General features: G+C 35.1%; 1 protein-coding gene across 2 annotated transcripts in view; it reads left to right on the forward strand.

Annotated features, from left to right (window-relative positions):
* The window catches only part of GRM8 (glutamate metabotropic receptor 8), a 945046-nt gene that overhangs the window by 425180 nt on the left and 496453 nt on the right, over window positions 1–23413 (forward strand). For both annotated transcript variants that reach the window (XM_051962591.1, XM_051962592.1), the window contains exons 4-6: window positions 6402–6537; window positions 7027–7181; window positions 9653–9790. In XM_051962591.1, the coding sequence (XP_051818551.1) occupies window positions 6402–6537; window positions 7027–7181; window positions 9653–9790 (429 nt within the window). The remainder of the gene's footprint in view (window positions 1–6401; window positions 6538–7026; window positions 7182–9652; window positions 9791–23413) is intronic.

Genomic DNA, 23413 nt, shown 5'->3' on the forward strand with positions numbered 1-23413 from the left:
CACCACAAAAGGTGAAAATACTAGGCTTTGATCCACATTTAACCTCCATAGTTCACTCTCTGGATGCAGATGGCACTTTCCATCACAAGTCTATTGGAAGTGCCTTGAATTACTTGAGGTCAACTCTTTATCAAATTAACAAAACTAACTCTCTCTCTCTCTCTCTCTCTCTCTCTCTGTGTGTGTGTGTGTGTGTGTGTGTGTGTGTGTTTGTGATAATTATATACTAATAGGAGTACATACATATCTCCTCCAGGAGTTTTTACCTTAGTATCTATAAATTTGTTTTAAAAAAAATATTTTGATGATGTTAACATATAATTGATTTCCTAGCATGTACACTATAGAATATAAACCCTTTGACAACTGGAGTTTATCTTTCTCTTTCTACACGGTAGCATTTTAAATGTTTAATGAACAATTCATTGGTTTACAATCATAGATCCCTTATTTCTTCTCCTTGTTCTAAGATTCTTGTTTTCTGCTATTGTTGTGCATTATATTCCTAAGAAGTTAATATCATAAAATTTTAGATATAGAAGACAGCCAAGATATGTAATGCTGGAAAATCAATTATTCTCTTAGTTTTCTCATCTTAACATGGAGATAATGCCTCTTGCATTATCTCTTAGGATGGTTGATTGGGAATTAATTAAAGTGCCCTAAAAATGTGAACTTCTTTGATTACCTCATGGAAACCTCTGATATATGAGGAAACTGAGGATCAAGGAAGGGGAGCAGCTTGCTCGAAGACACATTTGAACTTCCTGATTCCCTGACTAGTAATTTTTTTCACTCTACATCTATAACCACTTTCCATGAGAGTATGTGTATGTGAATGTATGCACTAATCAAATGCCATTTTCTCATTAACTTACATTATCCTTTCTAGATAGTTTATCTTAATTTCTGATTGATTTTCCAATTAAGTTTCTCCTTCTCAAAGGATTGCTACCTATCCTGGATGTTTGTGAAGAAAATACTTTGTGAATTGAAAAGCATGATATAAATGAGAGGCATCACTGGTATAGTTGACAGCCAGAAAGATCTGGGTTGGAGATCTGTCCGTGGCACAAATTATCTGTGTGGCAATGATGCATTGCTTATCCTCCCAGTGTTCTAGCTCAGTCTGTAAATTATCAATGAATTGAAGATCATCATCAGTGGTTTCTGTACTAGCAGACAAAATCCCTTGAATCATGGCAGCACAATACATTGGAAAGAACAATAGGAGGGCAGCTTGGTGGGGCAGTGGGATATAGTTCTGGCTCCAACCATAAACCCTGATTTCTTCCGGAGTCAGGAAGATCTGAGTTCAAATCCAGCTTCAGAGACTAATTTGAGCAAGTCACTTAACCCTATTTGTTAGGATTCTTACAAGGTGCTAAGTGGAATGAGGAGATAATGGTTAAATCTAGTTTAGCACTGATTTAATCCTACAACAAATAATGTTTTCCTAGTGATATAATGTGTGGAACATATAAAGAAAAGCTGTCAGGGCCAGAAAGAACAAGTGCACTAGAAGCTCTTGGAGGCTGAGACAGATTCATTCCATCGTCCACCTTTGTTGTGCTGGAGGCTCAAGCACAAACCTTTGGATTTGGAGACATTTTGAGGAAGCTAGAGGCAGAAAGTGGCAGAGGCAAAGGACTAGTGGCAGGGAGCTCTCGGAACCAAGGAGAGAGATAGGCCTCTAAGAAAGCTAACTGGGCCCCAGGAAAAGAGACAAAACTTTGAAGGAGACAATAAAGGATCTGGACTTTAACTCCTGGCTGCATTTGGGGAGATTACTGAACTGAAAGGAAGGCTACTCCTAGAAGCCCCCCAAGAAACCTGCTCCCAGAGAACAATACATTTAGAGAAGAATATTATACCTATTGCCCTCAAAAAAAAAGGATAAAAAAGGAAAAAAAAAGGAAAATGAAAAAAGAGCAAAAGAATAATAGTTCTAAAGTTAGAAATATTGGGTCCCAGTCCAATTTTTGGTGCTTCTTTCTTTGTGATACAAATCATTTAATTTCATAAGACCTCAGTTTCTTCAACTGTAAAATGAGAATTGGCTTAGATGGCCTGTGAGGTCCCTTTTAGCTTTAGGTCTATGCTCTTGTGTACCTTTTATAAAGGCTGACAAGTAATTCTTTACATTCCCTTACAAAGTAATTACTCTATTGTAGTGTTCTATTTCTTGCCCTGAAAGATGAGATGACTTTGATTTAAATTTTCTATCCTTCATGTAGAGTGAGTTTTGCAAATGTGACTTCTCAGATCTTGGGTTTTAAGAGGTGTATTGATTTGAAGGATGGTAAGCAGTCCAAATTGTGAATTCCTGAAATGGCCATGTAGCTCAAACCTGGGATTCATCGATCTAAGCCATTTAAGTATGTTTATGGCACCTGTCCCACCACTGCTATTAGCAGCAGATCAGAGGATGGGAGTTGAATTATTTTGTTCTTCCTTATGACTTGCCATTTATGGGGAGGCAGAAATGGAGGCACAGATGGGTTTTAGCTTATGTGGCACACTGAATCATAGGCTTTGGTTAAAAAAAGAATACTATTGGTGCCCATTTCTATGGCAGCAACAAAGCCGTTTTCGGAGGGTGAGGGGTAAGGGTGGTAAAAGCATAGCTTTGTAGGTGGTCTTGGCTAGATATTGAAAACTTTGATATAGTAATGAGGCTTCCCTATGTTCTAAGTTATCCATGAAACTTAGGGGAACTTTAGATGATAAAATTAATCCCTTGGAACTTCATTACAAGCATTCTCTTTACAGAAGTTTCAATTCTGTTTATGAACCAGCTAGTCCTCTAAGGTTTTCTTAGCTTTTGTAGTTATTTTGTTCTGCCTTTCAATCCACTAACTAATTTTGTAGTAAATCCAGGAATTTGTCCTTATGGCTAAAAAAATATTGTTCAAATTTGTAAGTGACAGGATAATTTAGTGTAACAGGTAAAGAACTAGTCTTGGATTCAGCAATTCTTGGGTTCAAGCTTGCCTCTGAGATGTACTAAGGGACAATGTGAAGCTTATTTAGTCTGCCAGAGACCCAAGCAACTTTCTAAATTAAATTACAAAGGAGTTGCTGATCTATATTGGTGGAGAAAATTTCCCCCTAGGAGGTATCCTACAGGGATGAAATTAAGGATTTTCAACAAATATGACAAACAAAAAATATTTTCACTTTGGTTCTGGGAGAAGGGGAAGGCAGGAACATTGAAATTGATGGTTTTGTATATATAGATATATGTTTTAAAATTAGTGTTAATTCAGACGATTTGATTATAAATTTAGTCAATCAGGATATTTGGTACCATATAGACACTTCTGAATTATGATTTTTTTAAAATTTCATAAATTTTATCTCTGATCACTTAAGCCCATAGTCATCTCTCTCCCCTAAGAAGTACTCATTTCTTCTGCTCTCTTGGAATTTAATTCTTGTTCATTTGCACCAGGGCACACCTACTAAAAGATCACAAATCTTCTCCATTGTTTTGGATCTCTGAATTCTTTTCAAGGCTCAATTCAAGAGAGAGCTTCTTTAAAGGTCTTTACTGATTTCCTTAGTCATTTCTATCAGCACCATAGTATATTTTTTATATATGCCCTGTCTTTGCTTATGTGTGAATGGGTTGTATTTCCCCCACTACTACTCAGTAGAATGTAAAATCCATGAGGACAAGGATGTGTTCCTTTTTTATTTGTACTCTCAGGGTCTAGCACTATGTTTATTATATAGTGGGTAACTAATCAATACTTGTCGACTGATTGTGAATTACTCATTTTGCATTATAGTACTCAAATATGCACTATTTTCTCATACAATTTTTATTATTCTCTTGGACTGTTGTTTAACTCCTATCATTGTGCATAATTTCTCTAATTAGTTAAGTTTCTGAGAAGTAGAAAAATCTATGTTAGTCTGTTAGACTTGTCATTATTTCCCAGAATGCCTAATTCAGTTTTCCCACATGTGTTACTCTTGTTTCAGTCATGTCTTTGTGATTTGTGATTTGACTTGAGATTCTCTGGGCAAAGATACTGGTGTGGTTTGCTGTTTCTTTTCCCAAACTTCTTCAACCCACTTTATTGATGAGAAAACTAAGGCAAACAGGGTTAAATGACTAGGCAGAACACTCTATACATTGTGCTACCTAACTGCCTTTGATAAGGGCTTAAAAATATTTGTTCTTTGGAATGCATGAATCCTATGAATGAAATGATTTGGGGCATGTGTAAATACACATTATGAATCAGTGTCAAGGCCTGGAATGGAATCCCAAATTCCTCCTTCCTTTTTTCTGAAAAGTTAAATACAGGCTATGTCTTAATAAAATACCCATAATTATATAACTTCTCCTTCCAGAAAAATAAATGCAGACCAGGCTGACATAGACAAGGTGAAGCAGAGGGATGAGCAATTCTGTGATGTATTCAAGCAGGATAAATACCCAACCCAGATAATTCAAGGCTAGACATCTCTGTCTACATCACCTGTCTACCTTGCTTAAAGCTGTCAGTAGAACTTTTTTTTTCTTCAGGCCTTCAGATATTTTGCTAGGAAGTCCTGACTGTGCAGTGATTAGTGGTTTCAAAATGCTATTCAAGACAGAATAGGTCTTCAAAAGGATGCTTAAGTAATTAAGGCAATTTAATTAAGTCTTCAATAATAATTTGAAAAGGCCAGTGTATTGTTCCCAGGAGAAGGTTACAATTCTAGTGTCAGGTTTTATAGTTACATGATGTATTTTCCTTAGTACTTAATTTCCTGATTTTCTATGCAAAAATTAAGATAGTAACTAACTTATAAGTAGGTTGTGGTCAAAATTTTTGGAATGATTTTTAAAGAAGCCAACATATTTCCTGAATATTTTAGATGGTATTTGAATTTCAGTTTATCTCAGCTCCTCAACCTGATTAACTCTTTCAGTCTATAGAAGCATAGATTATAGATTAAGTGTTAGAAAGGGAATGTAAATGACCCTCATTTACCACCAAAGACAGGAGATTTAAAAACTTGGCCAAGATTACAGGGAAAGTTAAATATGAAATCATTTCGACTCCATAAGATGTTCATTCTACCATACTAATTAATGACTATTGTAGACAATGTACTGGTTGCATTCATGTATTGATAGTTCTGAAGTTTCCCATTGTCTCTCTTTCTGGTTCTCTCAATGAGTTGGGATATTACTCCATGGTGTAAAAAGAGTAAATTATCATATAGTAGCAAGGGTCACATTAGTACTCAAAGGATCTAGCTTGTATCTGGTTTCTCTTATTTCCTTCCCTTAGGAAAAGCACTTAATCTTTTGCAACTATGACTACAAAATGACCTCTCCCCCTCTCCCCACAAAAGAAAAAAAATCAAACCATATGACTTCTAAGATTTCTCCCAACTCTCAATCCTTCTCTGTTTGATGGGAAGATCATGGAAAGTTAGAAAGAAGTAAAATACTTCTCCCTCTTTTCTTCTTTTCCCTTCATCTTCTTCTAATTTAAGAGGATCTTTCTTTACTTTTATCCAGTTATTTGTAGCTGTGTGGTAATTCATAACCCTATTTGTGTTTGTTTTGTTTTGTTTTTGGCAAAGACACTGGAGCTATTTGCCATTTCCCTTTCCAGATTATTTTATAGATGATGAAATCAAGGTAAATGGTGTTAAGTGACTTGCCCAGAGTCACATAGCTAGTAAGTGTCTGAGGTCAGATTTGAACTCACAAAGATGAGTCTTTTCTCATTCTAAGCCAGGAACTATATTTGCTGAGCCACCTAGCAGCATCTTTCTTTGCTACTTGGATGAATAAAACCTTACAAAAGATTTCTAGATATAATGGCTTTATATTAAAAGAACATTGTCAAGTCCAAGGTTAACTGTTACTGATTTTCTGTTTAACAGACCCCTTGGAGGAAGACCACTCTGACCAGTATTGACTATAGAATGGATAGGATTTATTATATGTTTTGTCCATTGAAGGGTAGAAGTTAATTTCAAAATTAAAGGAAGGATTTGTGTCACAGCCAATAAGTCTTGCCCATGACACTTAGGTTAGTTAAAACAAATAGCTAGTTTCCTTCTATTACTAAACTTTCCTCAAATTTCTTTCATACAACATTTTCCCAATTGTATCAAGGAAAAATAACTCACTATTTTAGGGGGAAAAGATTATGGGACTGTTGTACAGCTATATAATTGGTATAATTTTCATCTGAAGCAAGAATTAGGTATTACTTAAACAAGACTGCTTCCTACAGGTGAGACAGATTTTAAAGAAACAAAATTCTCTTTGCAGAATCATTCTTTTATAAACTGTTCTCAATGGTTCTTTTAAAACCACAGAATTAATTAAAAAACACCAGCATATCAACATTGCCCTCTTTTCCCCCCCTCTTCCTTTGCAGGTGGTGTTTGTATTGCTCAGTCACAGAAAATCCCCCGTGAACCAAGGCCTGGAGAATTTGACAAAATCATCAAACGTTTATTGGAAACACCTAATGCTCGGGCAGTGATCATGTTTGCCAATGAGGATGACATCAGGTACTTATCTCTCTCTCTCTTTTTTTTTTTTTCTCAGTGGACTATCAGATCTGGTGACCTCCATTCTTTTTTCTAATTTATTCACATGTGTAGTAAAACTTTAGAAATTTAAAACATGTAAAGAAAAAGACTTTACAGTTATAGAAAAGACTGAATTCTGATCTACTGAGTGCTCATAGCTATCAAGCTCCTAAGGCTCAAGCTTTTCTCTGCTAAAACCTAGAAATTAAAAGAGAAGAAACAAATATGGATGATAGAGTGAAGGATGCAAATGAGCTTTATAATAAAACTTATTATCATATACTGAAGTTGAAGTCAATTATATTTCCTTAAGGAGATATGATTTAGATAGTTAAAATAATTGATTGACCAGTTGTGTAATGGTGACCTACCAACTATGTAGAACTTAATCCATTTAGTGTTCTAAGGCTTGTATTTGTTGAATTTCTTGCTAAACATTGTTGGTTTTATTTATTTTCATTTCTATAGGCGAATATTGGAAGCTGCCAAAAAAGTAAATCAAAGTGGGCATTTCCTCTGGATTGGCTCAGATAGTTGGGGCTCAAAAATATCACCTGTCTATCAACAAGAAGAAATTGCTGAAGGAGCTGTAACTATTTTACCCAAAAGAGCTTCAATTGATGGTAAGAAGGACACATTGTAATGACTGAGATCAATAAATGGATATGTTTCAGTTAAAGGAATAGAAGCTCAGTTGGATAAAGTACAATATTAAAATTGGAAAGAGAAGATTTATAACAATTCACTTCGAATGTATGAATATGCATATTGAATAGCTAGATCCATTGTACTGATTGACCAGTTGTTAACCAGGTAAGATACATATATGGATATGAGCAAGAAGACATTCACCACTCTGAGCCTCAGAGATATTTTCATAAATTGTGATTGAACATTATAAGCCTTCTAAAGAGGCCACATGGAATGGTAGAAAGAGGAACATCTTTTCTGGAAATCTGAAATGGGAGGTTTTTTTTCATTTGCTTTGAAATGGGAGCTGGATATGGACAATGAACATTCCCTACTGTCGACTCCCTTGAAGCCAGGAATGGGAGGGAAGATGCTTTATTCTATTTTTTGTATAGTAATTAATGATCCTGTTACCTTCTTTTCCTGAGCAAGCATACAAAGCATTCCTGAGAATTTCTGAGAACTTTCTCCTGCTTTTTTTCTTTTTTTCTTTCTTCTTTCTCTTTTTTCCCCTTCTCTTTTTCTCTTCTTTTCTCTTCTCTTCATTTCCCTTCCCCCATTTCCCTTTCCCATTATTACATCTTTCCCTTCTTCCCTATTCCCCAATTTCCTTCCTTTTCTTTAATACTTCCATTCCCAAGGTTAGTGGAAGGGAACAGATAGGAAGAAGAGTCTTGGAAAAGCTTTATTATAGTTAGGGAACAATGAACCATTTGGTTTCATTTTGGAGGTAGCATGATGTTTTGATAAGAACATTGGGTTAGGAGTCAGATGACAGTTGCAGATTACTATTTTTAGATCTTGTCATCCTCATTGTTTTTACTGACTTAAGCTTCTTCTTACTTTCTCTTATTTGTAAATATCCTACATAAGGTACCTATTCCCAGCTCTGCTGTTTTCTACATTACCTCTATCAAGTCACTTCCCTTCCTCTATTGCTTTAATAATCTCTAAGGTCCCTTCTAGTTCTGAAGGTCTATGATTTGCACCTACTTTTTTAAAATATAGAAATTGTTCATGCAATATAATAAGTTGCACTGAATTCCAAAATAGTAATTCATTCTGAATTGCAGCCTATAAGAAAAACCTGATTATTGTAGATGATTTTTTGGGGGGTAGGGAAGGGAACTAACAAACCCCTGTATTTTCCTTGGTTCTTTTTTGTTTTGTTATTTTTCAGTCTTGTCTGACTCTATGACTCCATTTGGGGTTTTCCTGGCAAAGCTACTGGTGTGCTTTGTCATTTCCTTCTCCCGCTCATTTTACAGTTGGAAAACTGAGGCAAGCAGGTTAAATGACTTGCTCTCCAGGTTCACACAGTTAGTAAGTGTCAGAGGCTAGATTTGAATTTTGGAAGATGAGCCCAGCATTTTATCCCCTGTATCATTTACTTGCTGTAATTTATTTTTTAAGTCTGAGTAAAGTCCTTCCTTATCTTGGCTGCTACTGGGACTATGCTGATTTGCATGCATGAATAGCAGAATATTATGTTATTTTAATCATTCGATTCTTTTTAATTGTTGAAGAAAGGAAAGTGGGATGTAGGATTAGTCTAATATACAAGTGGTCTGGAGGGGTCTAAATAACTTGTGACAGGACCCTAAAGTTCTGCCCACTTCTAACTATCTTTTCCATGTCCTGAGATGGTTTCAGAAATCCTCAACCTTAGGATCACTCTTTTGATTGATGACCTCGCAGGGTAATATCTATTATTACCCATGATCATATTAATAAAGATCAGTTTGTCAGATTATCTGGAATATATGACACAACACTAGAATTGTATGATGATTTAAAGGTCTGCTGTGTCCCTCCTAACTTTGTGTTTGCTTTAAAGTCGGTGATTTCAGGGAGGGGTGATGTTGCTTTTGTCTCCATTTTTTGTTTGTTTGTTTGTTTTGTTTACTTTCTGTGTATTTTATCACATTGGGATGGTTTGGATTTGGAATTGTAATTTCATTTGTATAAAGGATTGCCAATGGAAATACTCTTTCAAATGCAGGTCGGTTTATTTATTTATTTATTTATTTAATATTTGTTTATTTTTTTAAATTTAATTTTTATTTAATAATTACTTTATATTGACACTCGTTTCTGTTTCGATTTTTTTCCCCTCCCTCCCTCCACCCCCTCCCCTAGATGGCAAGCAGTCCTTTATATGTTGGATATGTATGCAGGTCTCTTTAATATATAGTCACAAACATTTCTTGGGAAACTGAGGGTGATTTACCCAAAGTAACAGCCAGAACTTGTTTTTAGCAATAAGTAGTCATAACTTACATGACTCAATGATCCACAAGAATATACAATTCTGTTTTGATTATGAATTTAATTTGATATTATTCTAGAAATAATAATTTCTAATATAATAACTTTTAAATTATTTCTTTCTTGTACATTATAGGATTTGATCGATATTTTAGAAGCCGGACTCTTGCCAATAATCGAAGGAATGTGTGGTTTGCTGAATTTTGGGAGGAGAATTTTGGATGCAAATTAGGATCACATGGAAAAAGAAATAGTCATATCAAGAAATGCACAGGTTGGATACTTGAGTATTTTATTTGAAACCATTATTCATAATTACATATAAAATGAAAAAATCCTTATAAAAATGAATGGTGCCTTATTTATGGGTAAGCTGGACTTAGCTAGCTTAAGCTCTTGAGAGCTGATTTTAAACTATTCTGTATGAGCATTTACACCTGAAAAAGTGGGAACATCTACAAATTAGTGCTTGAAATTTTGGTGATTTTCCAGACATAAGAAAGTGATAGACATATAACCTACATCTAATTGTTTAATTTTTCAGAGGGGTGGAGGTGAAAAAGGGGAAGGAGAGAAGGATAAAATTTGAAACTCAAAACTTTAAATAAAAATGTTTTAAAAGATAGAGAAAATCTAAATAATGCAGATTAAATTTAAAAGTGTTATGGATACCTTTTTGATTTTCAGAGAGCCAGATGTTAAATTATTATTGGTGAATTTTGCTATTTTTCTCCTTTGTTCCATAGAGAATCTCCCACAGAGTTGAACTCATATTAGGCAATCAAGTAGTGCTGGTTAATTGAGTGTGTTTATGTGTTCAGCACTATCCTAAATAAGTGACTGATAAAATAACTCTTTTAAAGATATGACTTTTGTCTACAAGAAGCTTATGATTCAGTTAGGAAGATAATTATAAAGTTTAGACAAAGGATTATTTAGGGAAGAGAGATACCAAGGTAGTCTTGAAGAGTTAAGAAAAATTCTACAAGAGAAGTGAAAGCATACATGGCCAATCCTTGAAGAATGGGTAACATTTGGCAAGATGGAGATGAAAGAACGTTCCATACAATAATACACCAAAGACCAAAATGAGAATGGTGTTTGTTCATAAAACAATGAGATTAGTTGGATTAGAATAGAAACTTTCTGTTGGGGAATAGTGGAAAGTAATGGATACATTGTTTTTAGGGGACTTGGCATGAGCTGAAAGAGTTGAAAGAAAACTTTTTATGTTTGATCTCTTGTTAAATTTTACTACAGTCTCCAAAGATAAACATCAGGCTAATAGTGATGTTTAGTTATCTCCAGATTAATTTTTTCAGATTCTGGTTTATGTATTCCTAATGATTTGGGGTGGAAAGATGACGAAAGAGCTGGTTGAATTCAATCAAATGCCTGGTTATTTTACAAATAACTTTTAGAAAGTGGTTATATAAACTCAGCTGGTTACCTTAGAATCATCTCCTGTCTGAATTCACATCATATCTATTCTTATTCTACACAACTCCCCTCCTTAAGTTGTATGGGGACACATATCCTATATGGCAGTGGCTGTGGGTATACTGAATAAATATGTCACTTGTGAATGTGGAATCAAACTACTGAATTTTCATGGATTCTGAATTTTATCCAGGTATTTGGCTATTATCAAAATTGTATTAACCTGCCAAATTAGAGCTATTTCAGTGTAGAACAAAAAAGGGTGTTTAATTGATAGGCTAGACCAGATATACCCCCTAAGGTTAACTACATCAAGAGGCAGATTTTCGTGCAAATTCCATTATGGCTGTTCCTGAAATAATTTCGAGAATGGAATTTCATCAGAAGCAAATCCAAGAAATACACACCTGGATTTTGTTGTTATTGTTTTGATTGTTAGTGAGGCTCTTTTTATTATTTTTATTGTTGTTGAGAAAACTTCCACAGCAGAAACTAGGCTGTGTTTGTGTCCTCAATTGCCATCACTTATAGCTTATGTTTCCATTTTTAGTTAGGAAATAAGGTCACCTAACATACTATTGATTAAAATGTTTAGGAGAATGAAGATTATAGGGCAGTTAAAAGTGTCCGTGTATAATTCAGCATTGATTTTTGCCTCCAACAGCCTCATTCCTGATTGACTAGAAATGTATCTATGAATAGATGTTTAATTCAAATTTGACTTCAGGTTTTATGATGGTTTTGACAGCCTTAGCAGAAGTTTTTGAAATTAGAGAATCTTTAATATATCTTTGCCATATCCCCATTAACAAAACAAGCAAGATTCATGTTAACGTTTTTGTAACACTTCCCACTTGGCGATGCTGGTCTCCCAACACTTGTACTGCCTTTGGGGCCATATCTGGATGACAAATTAACATGGCAAAAAGCTCAGTTCTCATAAGCTTGGGGACATCTTTTTTTTTTTTATCAGATTTCTAAAGCCAGAGATCTTTGAATTTTTGTAAAACACCTTGTGGAAAAGAGACGAGGTGTACTTTTTCTGAAAATCAAATGGTTTTTACTTTTTTTTTTTTTAGTAAAACAAGACTTGGCTTTTGGCTCATGATAATTGTTACCTTTAGGGTGCAGGCCAAATTCCAGATGAGCAATGTTTCTCTTCTATTGCTCAAGACTTAATAAATTTGAAAAAGAGAATTATTTAATCCTATGTAAAGTTTCCTTCATCTTCCTAAAGATGGAAAAACATCCTTTACTGATTATTGAGGTGATGGGTAAGATTTTGGTATGTCAGCTATATACACATATAGCTTGACAATTCTCCTTCATATGCAAACCCTCTGTCCCTTTCATCTTCACATTGTATACAAATCATCACTAACCATTCCTTTTGTCTCCCAGCTCCCCCTTGGACTAATCCATTTTCAGCACTGAGCATATAGTGGCCAAATTATAGCTTCAAACTGATTCTTTCCAGGAATTTTCTTAAAGATAGAAAGACTTAGATTTTAAAATTTTCCTTTAACTGGTGTCTTTTTCTAGCTAAGCAAAGGCATTTTGGAACTCGATCCAGCCCATCATGGCATCTCTCTCAGGAATTTTTTGGCTGAGAGCTCTGGCAGTACCTGCGCAAGGGGCTAGCCCTGATAATGTGTTGATGAGTCTTTCAGGGTGGGCTCCCTTCAACTTTCACATAGTCTCTGCCTTCTTTTCTTTAAACGTGAGCTCTGAGTCACCTCTACAATTTACTAGGACTATTCTTTTCCCTTCAGTCTTCCCCTTCCCCCACCAAAAAATATACCATCTTCTTCCATTTTTATGTGCCTTGTTTGTCTTTTGAATTTAGATTGTGAGCCCAGCGGGCAAGGACCTTATTGCTTAGGGAGTACATAGTTGACACTCAAGTGCTAAATGGTTGTGAGCATATGCTAGTTAAAATGGCCTATTGATTCTTATTTATGATGATAGGAATAGCAACGATGGGAAAAAATGCAAGCATATTCTGCTCCTGCCAACTGACTACATTCTGTTCATTGAAGGAAACAGAAAATTTAGTGAGGCTTGGGATTGCTAGTGCTTCCTAGTGGTTATTAGGAAGGTTTTAAGCTCCACCCCAAGTTTTATCTACTGCCTAAGCAGCTTTTTTGTGTGATTGGAGGGGTTCTTTGGAAGGACAAAATCATTTCCTTCCCAAGTAGGGAGCATGGAGGAGCTTTTGACCTAGATGGACTAAAAAATTACCATCACCTCTGCCACCTTATAAAATCTTACTTTGTTTCCTAACTCTTAAGAGGAAAAAGAAAATCAGTATTTGAAAATATATCCTATATATCTCTCTGTACATTTCCAAGATGAGAATGTATTCATACTTGCTACTCTGTAACATATGGGTGTGTGCATATATGTGCATGTATATTACATGTATATATATATACATTTTCTATATATATTCAATATATATTTCATCTACAATAAATGAAAGAATAATTACTACGAACTTACATTCTAACAGAGGAGAAAACAGGAACATGCATAAGTATAGCAATGAATATAATGTGCCTAAAGAGTTAATCCTACCATCAACAAATATTTATTAAGATGTATTAGGCACTCTCCAAAGCACTAAGGATCCAGAGAAAAGCAAGAACATAGTCCCTTCCCTGAAGCACCTGACATTCTGGAGAGGAGAAAACATGTAAACAACAATGTGCATATACTATTTATACAATATAAATGGAAAAAAAATATCTCAGAGGGAAAGTGCTAGTTGGGAGGGAGGCTAATGGGAAAGTTAAAGAAAGGCCTTTTGCTGCAGCTAAGTTAAAGCTTAAAGGAAGCCAAGAGGCAAAGATGAGGAGGGAAAACATTACAAATATGGGCAGCCAGTAAAAAAAGCAAGAAATCTGGGAGATTGTAATGCCTCTGTAGCTAGAAATTATACTAAATTAAAGGGAATACAGGTTGTAAAGGTACAAAGAGGCCAGGTTCTGAAGCTCTTTAAATGCTAACAAGAGTATTTTAAATTTGATCCTGCATGTAAATAGAAAGCCACTACCATTTATTTAGTGGAGGAAGTAAAGGGAAGGCATGGAACCTGGTCAGACCTTAAGCTTTAGGAAGATCAGTTTGTCAGGTGAATGGAAGATAGAGTGGAATAGGGAGGGATTTAAAGCAAAGAGGAAGCCATTGCAATAATTCGGGAGTAAAATAATAAGGTTTTACACTAGGCTAGCATGTGTGTGAGTAGAGAGAAGGGGATTGATATGAGAAATGTTCTGTAGGTCGAAATGTCAAGAGTTGACAACAGAATGGAAAGATGAAAAGAAAAAAAAAATATTGAGGAAGTTTCTGTCCAGTTGCACTGAGTAGAGTAGGAGAAAGGAGCTAAATATGGTCTGTCTTTTGGGTAATCCAAAAGAATAGCAATTTCAGGGGAGAGAGATGGCCCCAATACATCCTACCTTACTCCTCCCTTCCAGTTTTACGAGATGCTGCTTCAAGTAGGTGAAGAAGTAGTTTGTGGGAATGTTCTGATAAATATTTTTGTTTTGTTTTGTTTTCCTTTGTTTTAAGGAAGAGGAATTCATTAGCATTGTTATAGTTAACAGGAAAATGGGAAGAGATCAAAGAATAGTGAGAAAGTGGGGATATTGAGTGAGGGGATCTATTGGAGAAGACTACATGGTGCAGGGTCAAAGGTGCCTGTCTGTGCAGTGTTCTGGATGTTTGCTTTGGTCACTCATTCAGTCAACAAGCATTTATTAAATACTTGATATGTGTAAGACACCATGCAAGGTACTGAGGACACAGATGCAAAAAATACAATCCCTGTCCTCAAGGAATTCTCATTTTAATAATTTGAGCTTTCCCTTCTCTAAAGAGATGTGAGATAGAAGTGAAGTGAAGGAGCAGATAATAGAAAAAGATGTCTGAACAATGTGAAATGAGGAAAAAGGGAACTTCTCTTCCATCCCAAATCGATTGATATTTTTCCTTACTTACAATTTAGATTGCTAAATTGCAACTGAGAGAAAAGTTATATCACTTAAAATCAGGAGCTTTTACTCTGAGCATGGCTCAGGTTCATTACTATGGAAGAGAGGCAATATGAGGTAGTACATAAAGGGCTGACCTTTGAATCAGAAAAAGCTGGTTCAGGTGCTTCCTCTGACTATGGGCAGGTCATACCTAAGAAATTTTTGAAACTTACAGATGAATTTCTGATCTGCATTGATGATTGCGTTTCCAAATCTATAATATGTTATATATCAGTGAAATCCAAGGGCCATACTGAAGGGAGATAAAGGGAAGAAAGAGGAGAAAAGGCCTGCACAAGCTATTCAGATCTCTTTGTAAATCAGTTTCTTTTAAGAAAACTGCTATATAATAATTGTAAAAAAGGGAGGAAACAAACTTTTAAAAAGTATCTATTATGTACTAGTTAAGGTCTTTACAAATATCTCATTTTGTAATGAAAACACATAATGATCTGTCTTTTAAGATCTATCAAAATGTAAGTCATTATTATTATACTAGCTGGGGGAAAAAACTAATTGAAAGGGGAAAAAAAGGCCTTTAATGTTTCCAATTCATAATTATCTATGTCCTGCTGTTCCTAGCGGGCTAGGGGTGGCACTTTTGAATATGCACTTCTTAGAGACCATAGAACTTTGGGCATGGATCTTGCCACCTGCTGTGAAAGAGTCCTAATGTAGAATCCCCTCATAGCTTACTCCTCCTACTCTATTCTAAGACTTTCTCTTGTTAGCAAGCCTGAACTTAGCTTCCCATCCCTTCTTATGATTGTCTTGCTAGGAGAGAGCCTTCCATCTGCCACCCTCCACATTGAAATGGCCAGAGACTTCTAAACTGCTCAGGGTTGGGACAGGCAAGGTACTGAAGTGGCAATGCTACATAATCTCTAGGATGTAACAATGAAAACAAATCCTCTTTGAGAACCCAATGAAAAACAATATAAATGTAGATTTTAAACATGGTACCAGGGGATGATGGTGTTCAGTAATCAGTGAATCAAACCTTTGGTTTGACAGCAAATTAAAATTTGCCTGATGCACCATAGGTCTATATGTTACTACAGTCATTCTTCCTACATCTATATTTAGCAATAGAGTCAGTCATCACAGACTCTTAAGACAGATAAGCTGACAGAATGCTCAAGTTGCAAGTCAGTTTTCTAACAGAAAAAGGTCATGCATGAATGAATCATTTAAATTATTTTCTGTGTTTAGTTTCTTATTTTTAAACTACCAATATTATTTTCAGATTATTTAAAAGTCTATTAAAACATGTTGGACTAGGTACTATGGGTCATAAGTATGGAACAAGAAGAGATGAGGAGAATTGTTCAATAAATGACAGTTAATTCTACTTAATATTCTTTATCCTACCAGTGGGGGTAAAATATTTATTTAAATTTGATTCAACAAATATTAAGTATCTTCTTTATACAACCCCCCCCCCACTATTCTAGACCCTGAGCATACAAGATAAAAAAATCATATTCCTTTAACATAAGAAACTTACAATCTAGTAAGAGGATAAGATATCTATGTAAATATTATAATTTTTGTTATTATTGTTCAACTATGCTTGATTCTTTGTGATCTCATATGGGATTTTCTTTTCAAAGATACTGGAGTGGTTTGCCATTTCCTTCTCCAGTATATTACAGCAAACAGTCACCCAGCTGATTAGTGGTGGAAGCCAAATTTGAATTTGGTTTGATCCCAGACTCATTGTTCTATCCACTGAGCCACTTAGCTGCCTTAAAATATATATATATATATATATATATATATATATATATTATATATATATATATTATATATATATATATATATAAAGATCAGGTCATATAAGAAATCAAGCATGGTACCTTGGGATGGTCAAAGAGAAAAGGATCACTTGTGGCTTGAACAAAGAAGTGATCAGTTTATAAGCATTTATGAAGCACTTACTATAATGTCAGGTACCATACTTAACACTGAGTATACAAAGAAAGGATATTGTTTCTGTCCTTAAGGACAGAATATTCTAATTGGATACATACCTGTGTATATACAAGTCATATATAAAGAGAATATAATCTTGGAGGAAAAACACTAGCAGTCAGAGGAATGGATGCCTGAAGAAAATAAAATTTAAGTTTCCTTAAAGAAAACCACGGGAGTTAGGAGGCAGAAGTGAAGATGCATTACAAACACAGGGATGTAATGCAGGCATGGGGTTTGGCCATGGTATGGTGTTTGGGAAGAACTACAAGTATACCAGAGCATTTGGGCTAGAGTAAGTTGTGTCTGATTGGTTCCTGTAAGAGGAGCTTCCACTCTTTCCCAAAGAATAGAAACTTAATGAGAACTGAAATAAGCATTGTGTAGTATTCTATAACTAAGGCTTTTAAAATGAGAGACATCCCAGCATAATGATCAGAGAGCTGTCTTCAAAGCCAAGATTTGTTTCAAATCCAGCTTCTGCTACATACTTATTTTGTGACAATGGGAAAGTAACAACCTACAATTCTCTAGGCAACTTTCTAAGACTATAAATTGTAAAAATTATAAGATTGGTTTCTATTCTTATAAATGTTAGGTAAAATATGGAGGAACTTTTTATTTGTTTAATCTTAGTCCATTCTAAGACCTGTTATGCTTTATTGCTTTTGTTATTTTTCCCCTCTATAGATATGGTTTGTTTTACTTATACTAAGTTTGTTCCTAAAAAAATTTGATGTAAACTAAATTTAAAAAAAAATTAAACTTTAATTGTATTTGAAGGGTGACTTGATATTTAGAGGATATACTTGTAACTGGGTCAATATCAGGAATATGAACACCTTTGTGTGTATATGAGGTAGAACAGAGGAGTAGGTTATATGAATTGAGTAGGTAGAGGAATTAGGAAGTTAGTATTTTTGAAGATATATATACTGAGGTCTCCTTATATGAGGATGGAAGTCAGGCTATAGAAACTAGGTACTGAACTCTTTCAGGAAGGAAAGGGAATATCCTGGAGGGTTGGCATATATTAGCTACTAAAATCTGCATTTGTTGGTAAACTTAGATTAAATGAATCTTGAAGGGGGAAAAGATTCTAAGATTATTCAGTGATGAGGAAGGAGAGAGAGAGTCTGGAAATGGCAATGAAGAACAAAGAGTATTCCAATTCCCCTGCTGTGACAAGTGAATCAAGAGTATGAATTAAAGGATAATACTGGAAAGGATGGCCTGAGATGCCATGTTCTCATGTAGGAGCAAAATCTTAGAAGCAGAAGGTGGAAGGAGTATAAAAAGAAAAAAAATCTAAGATTTAAAGCAAATTTGCTAATTATTGAGTAGGCATTTCAAAGAGCACAGTGGGAAAAGTGAATAAATTTGAACTATTAGTGGAAGATTGAGAAATGTAGAAGTAAGGGAAAAAGCAACAAGAGATGATTAATAGAGGTTGTACAGGAATTCATATAGGAATGAGGAATTCAAAATCACTGGGATGAGGAGAGTAGAAAATTTAGGAGTATACCAATTATGAAGAAATGAATTCAGGTAGAGTATTAGTAGCTGGAGAGAGGTCTCTTGAGGGAGATAAGTGATTAGATTGTTCAAGAACTTCCTTGAATGTTAAACTTGATGACAGTTGATGATGTTCTCAAGTTCAGGAACAGGAAAGTGTAGACAAGGTATAGGAGTGTCTGGAAAGTAGAAAGAAGCTGAAAGTACTAGGTGGCTCTGGTTGGGCATTCCTGGTTCTTTGGAGAACAAGAGAAAGAGGGTGATGTCAAAAAGTGGAAGGATCTGAATCCAGGGCTGACACAAAGCTACCTAGAAAAACCATGAATCAATGGGTTTGATCATCAGAACCCAATTATTTTCACCCAGAATAGCCACAAGATAAGTTTTGTATGATTATTTGCAAATATCTATATCTATCTATTTATCTATATATCTAATGATTAACTAGAGAAATTATTTTTAAAATATGATTGGCTCAGTGGACCTCATCACTAATACTTTGCGGACCATTCAGAGCAGTTTAATGTAGTGAAAAGAACACTAGATTTGGGTATTTTTTTCCCCAGGTTTGTTGCTAACTAGCTGGGCAGTCACTTATTTTTTCTAAATTTTAATGCCTTATTCTGTAGAACGGATGGATTGAATTGAATTAGCAATTTGGTGTAGTAGAAAAGATACTAGATTTGGAGTAAAAGACCAGGGTTCAGATCCTAACCTGCCCACCACTTTTGTGAGTTTGAGCAATCTGAAATATATTATGTCTGAATTTCCTCTTCTGAAAAATATGGGGCTTCAATGATGTCAAAATTCTATCCCATATAGATACCTTATGATCCTAAATCTTTCCTCATGGGAGGGCATAGGTTGTTATGAGGGAGGAAGCATCCTATTCAGAATGAGTTCAGAAGTCCATTCCAAGTAAAATTTTACAATTTGATTTTCATGTGTCACTAATGACCTATTTTTAAAAATGTCTTCAGTATATTTTTTGCTTCTTTGCATTACACAAATTCACATCACCCATTTCTTTGCATATTTTTTTTGCAGACAGATACAGGTGCATTTGTGTACATTACTTTAAATCTCCTAATTAAGCTTCACATTTTCATATTTTCATGATGAAGCTATATATTTTCATTACCTTATCGTTTTAGTTCATATTTAATCAAGTTACTCACTAGTTGTTGAAAACAACACATGGAACATTGGCTGCCCCAGACTTCTGATTGCATATTCTTGAACTTTATAGTTTTTGACAACTTCTTTAAATGATCTGTATGGTACTTGAAATTTGTAAGTAAACTTTAGCACAGTTAACCATTAAAACTATCAGCTAAGCTTCATAGGCAGTTGATAACTCTTAAAGGAATTCTAACTATAGCACTTAGTATAATATACATACATATTTAATGAGTGCTAGTTCTCACTGATACAATACTTCAGAGCTTAGAAAGTATTATTTTTACAGGAACTCCCAAGTCAGTTAGCTCAAGTAATGTTATCTCTTTTACAGATAAAGGAAACTGAGGTCTAAAGATTTAAAGTAAATCTTCTAATCTCATACAGTTTTTAAATGATAGAGCCAGACATCATTTATATCTCCTCATTTTGACAGATCTTTATCTGTTATATCTCCCTTAAACACAGAGATAGTATCTTTCGTTTTATCGAATTTAGTGGTTCAATGTTTGCATCCTGTTTTGTACTATACTGGTAAATCACTTAAACTAACTTTTATTCTCTGTAAAATGGAGACAATAATAATACTTTCCTTACAGTATTGTTGTGAAGATAAAAAGTTAATATAGCACTATGTAAATGTTACCTATTATTGTTTCCCCAGATGCAACAGCTTATTTAAAATGAATTTAAAAGTTGGGCTTGCCATGGTCACATTCAGTATTTTCTTTCTTTCTCTTTTCTTCTAATTTGGAATTGGTTGTGGATTTCATTCTACCCACTCAGTGATCTAACTGCACAGAGAAAGCTGATTCTGAAATAGCTATTTTATTGGCAGTCTGTCATTTCTTGTCTGTCAAGATAAAATCAATTGCATTGTTGATGATATTCTTCAGTGCTTACCACATGCAGTACTTTATAAATCTTCTTGAAGAAATTACTTATGATGTAGTTGAGTTCCAAATCTATGTATCCAGTTTTCTTTCTCACCTGAAGCACTTTGCTGTACCAATAATGGGCTGCTAGGCATTTTCATTTGGATATCTTATAGCTCCCTCAGACTCAACTGGCCCCAAAGTGAATTCATTGTCTTTCACCAGCCCTTCTCTTATTTTTCCTTATTTCTTTGTAGGGTATCACTATCACCTAAATTCACAATACTGGACCATCTTTTTCTTTTCCTACTCCTTTACCCACCTACTGGGCAGTTGGTGATTTAGGGCTGGATTTCAAAAGAGAGATGAGAATTGGATTTATAGAAGTAACTTGCATAAAGATGATAATTGAATACACATGATGACATTTATTAAAATATCAAGATGAATATGGTATCATTACTCCATTAATATATCAACTCGTTGGTCTTTGGACCAAAAGGACATATTAACAACACCAGCAGTTAAACTACTGTGAATAGAGAAGATAGAGTTATTTGGTTCTTGAAATCCTCTTCTCTCTTTTCCAATCATCTGCCATAAGGACCATAGAAAGTAGTAGCAACTCACATTAATCTTGCACTTAGAATTTGTAATGAACTTCATATACATCATCTCATTTGAACCTTACAAGAATCTTTTGAGAGATGTGTATAAACACTGGACCTATGATTTCATTGATGCTTCCATGGACAAAATGAGAGAACTCATCTATGCTAGATTACTGATTGTTAAGGGACTTGCTTGAAATCACACAGCCAGCTTGTATCAGGAAGTTTGGATTCAACCCCAAATCTGCTTGCTTCTGAGTTCAACTCTTCATCCACTATCTACCACAATGTTTCCACCTGTAAGAAGTAGATATTACAGGCATATCATTCTTATCCATTACTTAAGAAGAACAGCTGTTTTGTTTCTTTGTTCTTTGTATTCACTTAGTCTGGCATAGTATGTTGCCCATGGCATACTTGTTGCATTGACATTTCTAAATGATGACAGAGACTCTGTGAGGTCACATAGCTTGGTACACATTTAAGAAATGACAGAGGTGGGATTGAAACATGGGTCTCCCTGACCCTTAAGTCCAACATTCTTTTCACTAGGCCATCCTGCCTCTAATTCTGAAAAAGAATGATTTTTTTTTCCTTCAGTAAATTTTTTGTATCTTTTTTCCCCATTTGGCCAATTCTGGTTTTTAAAGGTGTTGTTTTAATGAAATTTAGTCTTTTTCCATTTGGTATAGTTTGCTCTCTCATTTAAAGTGCCTTTCTGTACCACTAATGTTCTGCTGGGCATTTTCATTTGGATGTCTTGTAGCCCTCTCAGACTCAACAAGCCCCAAAGTGAATTTGCTGTCTTTCACCCCAAAACCAGCCTTCTCTTAATTTCCTTATTTCTTTGGGCATCACTATCATTTAGGTACACAATACCAGATTATCTTTTTATTTTCCTACTCCCTTACTTACCTGCCACTCAGGATTGTGACCAGATCTGAGTATGGGGCAAAGCAACAAAGTCCTGCCTCAGTGCTTACAGAGGTCTGTTTAATCTTCTGATGCATTGTTTGACCCTCTTATGATCTGTTGGCTGAGAGATCTGGAAGCACCCATGACACTGCCATTCATGATTCAGTGGCTCTCAATGCCTACTTCTAATTTACTGGGCCTGCACTGAACTATGTTCCACTCTCACCCAGATGCCTCAGACCTTTCCTGCCAACCTTATAAATTGTTTTTGGCTGGAAAAGTATTTCACTCTCTCCTTTAAGGGGTCTTCCTGCTCCAGGTTTTGTTTTAGGATATTATTTTAAAATGTTCAGAGAGGTTTTGAAGAGAGCTGAGTCCCTATCTTTTCTCAACTATCCTGTCTTTGCCTTATGAGAAAGTAGTTTTTTAACTGCTGTTGAAAATAACATCTTTTGTGTGTACACTTTGAAGTAGTTGGTTGGCCAGTGTGTCTGACTATTGTAATGCAAATTCACCTTTGTAGGGAGGTGACAGCAGGCTGAATATTTGGTGATGCTATTCAACATATGAATTTCTTTTAACCAAAAGTCTTATGGCTATTGGGAATGTTTTTACCTGTTTAGTAAGTTACATTGTTGCAACCAAATGGTTAGATTTACATATTTTCATTTGGAAAATTTTGATTCTTAGTATTGAGGAAGTTTATACTCTCATAATTAGCTACCTTAACTTTCATAGGATCATCAGTTTAGAGTTGGAAGAGATCTTAGAGATGATTAGATCTAATACTGTTATTTTACAGATGAGGAAACTGAGGCAAACAGGGTTAAATGATTTACTCAGGGTCATACAACTATTAAGCATCTGAGACCCAGAGTAACAGCTATTCCTAATTTGAAGCAGGATTTGAGCTAAAATCTTTCCATCTCCAGGTCTAGTGATCTTGCTGCCTTAGCTGCCTCCATTTTGTTTAGTCCTGGGTAGAATTCCATGTTACAGGATACAGCTGTCTCCTAGCCATCTAGATGACTTTCAGGAAGAAAATCAAATCTGTTAGTTAATCTCTTAGTGACAACATTCAGTTGTCTGCCAAAGAAGAGCCAAGACTAAAAAGATGCTTATTTGGCAGACTGTAGGAGTGTTATCTAAAACTGAGAACTCTGGAATCTGCCAGAAAATAAGAGTACAAATTAAAAGGAAATACAAAAGCCTGTAGCCAAGGGGAGGACAGGAGCCATACAGAGAACTTCATGCTTTACTAAGCAAGTGGAATGGGTGCAAGAATGGTTTTATTAGCAGCAAATGTGGCCTTGTTCATTGAATATGAACAGGCTTATTAGCAACTCTAATG

The sequence above is a fragment of the Antechinus flavipes genome, chromosome 5, assembly GCF_016432865.1.
Source record: "Antechinus flavipes isolate AdamAnt ecotype Samford, QLD, Australia chromosome 5, AdamAnt_v2, whole genome shotgun sequence".
Taxonomy (NCBI): Eukaryota; Metazoa; Chordata; class Mammalia; order Dasyuromorphia; family Dasyuridae; genus Antechinus; species Antechinus flavipes.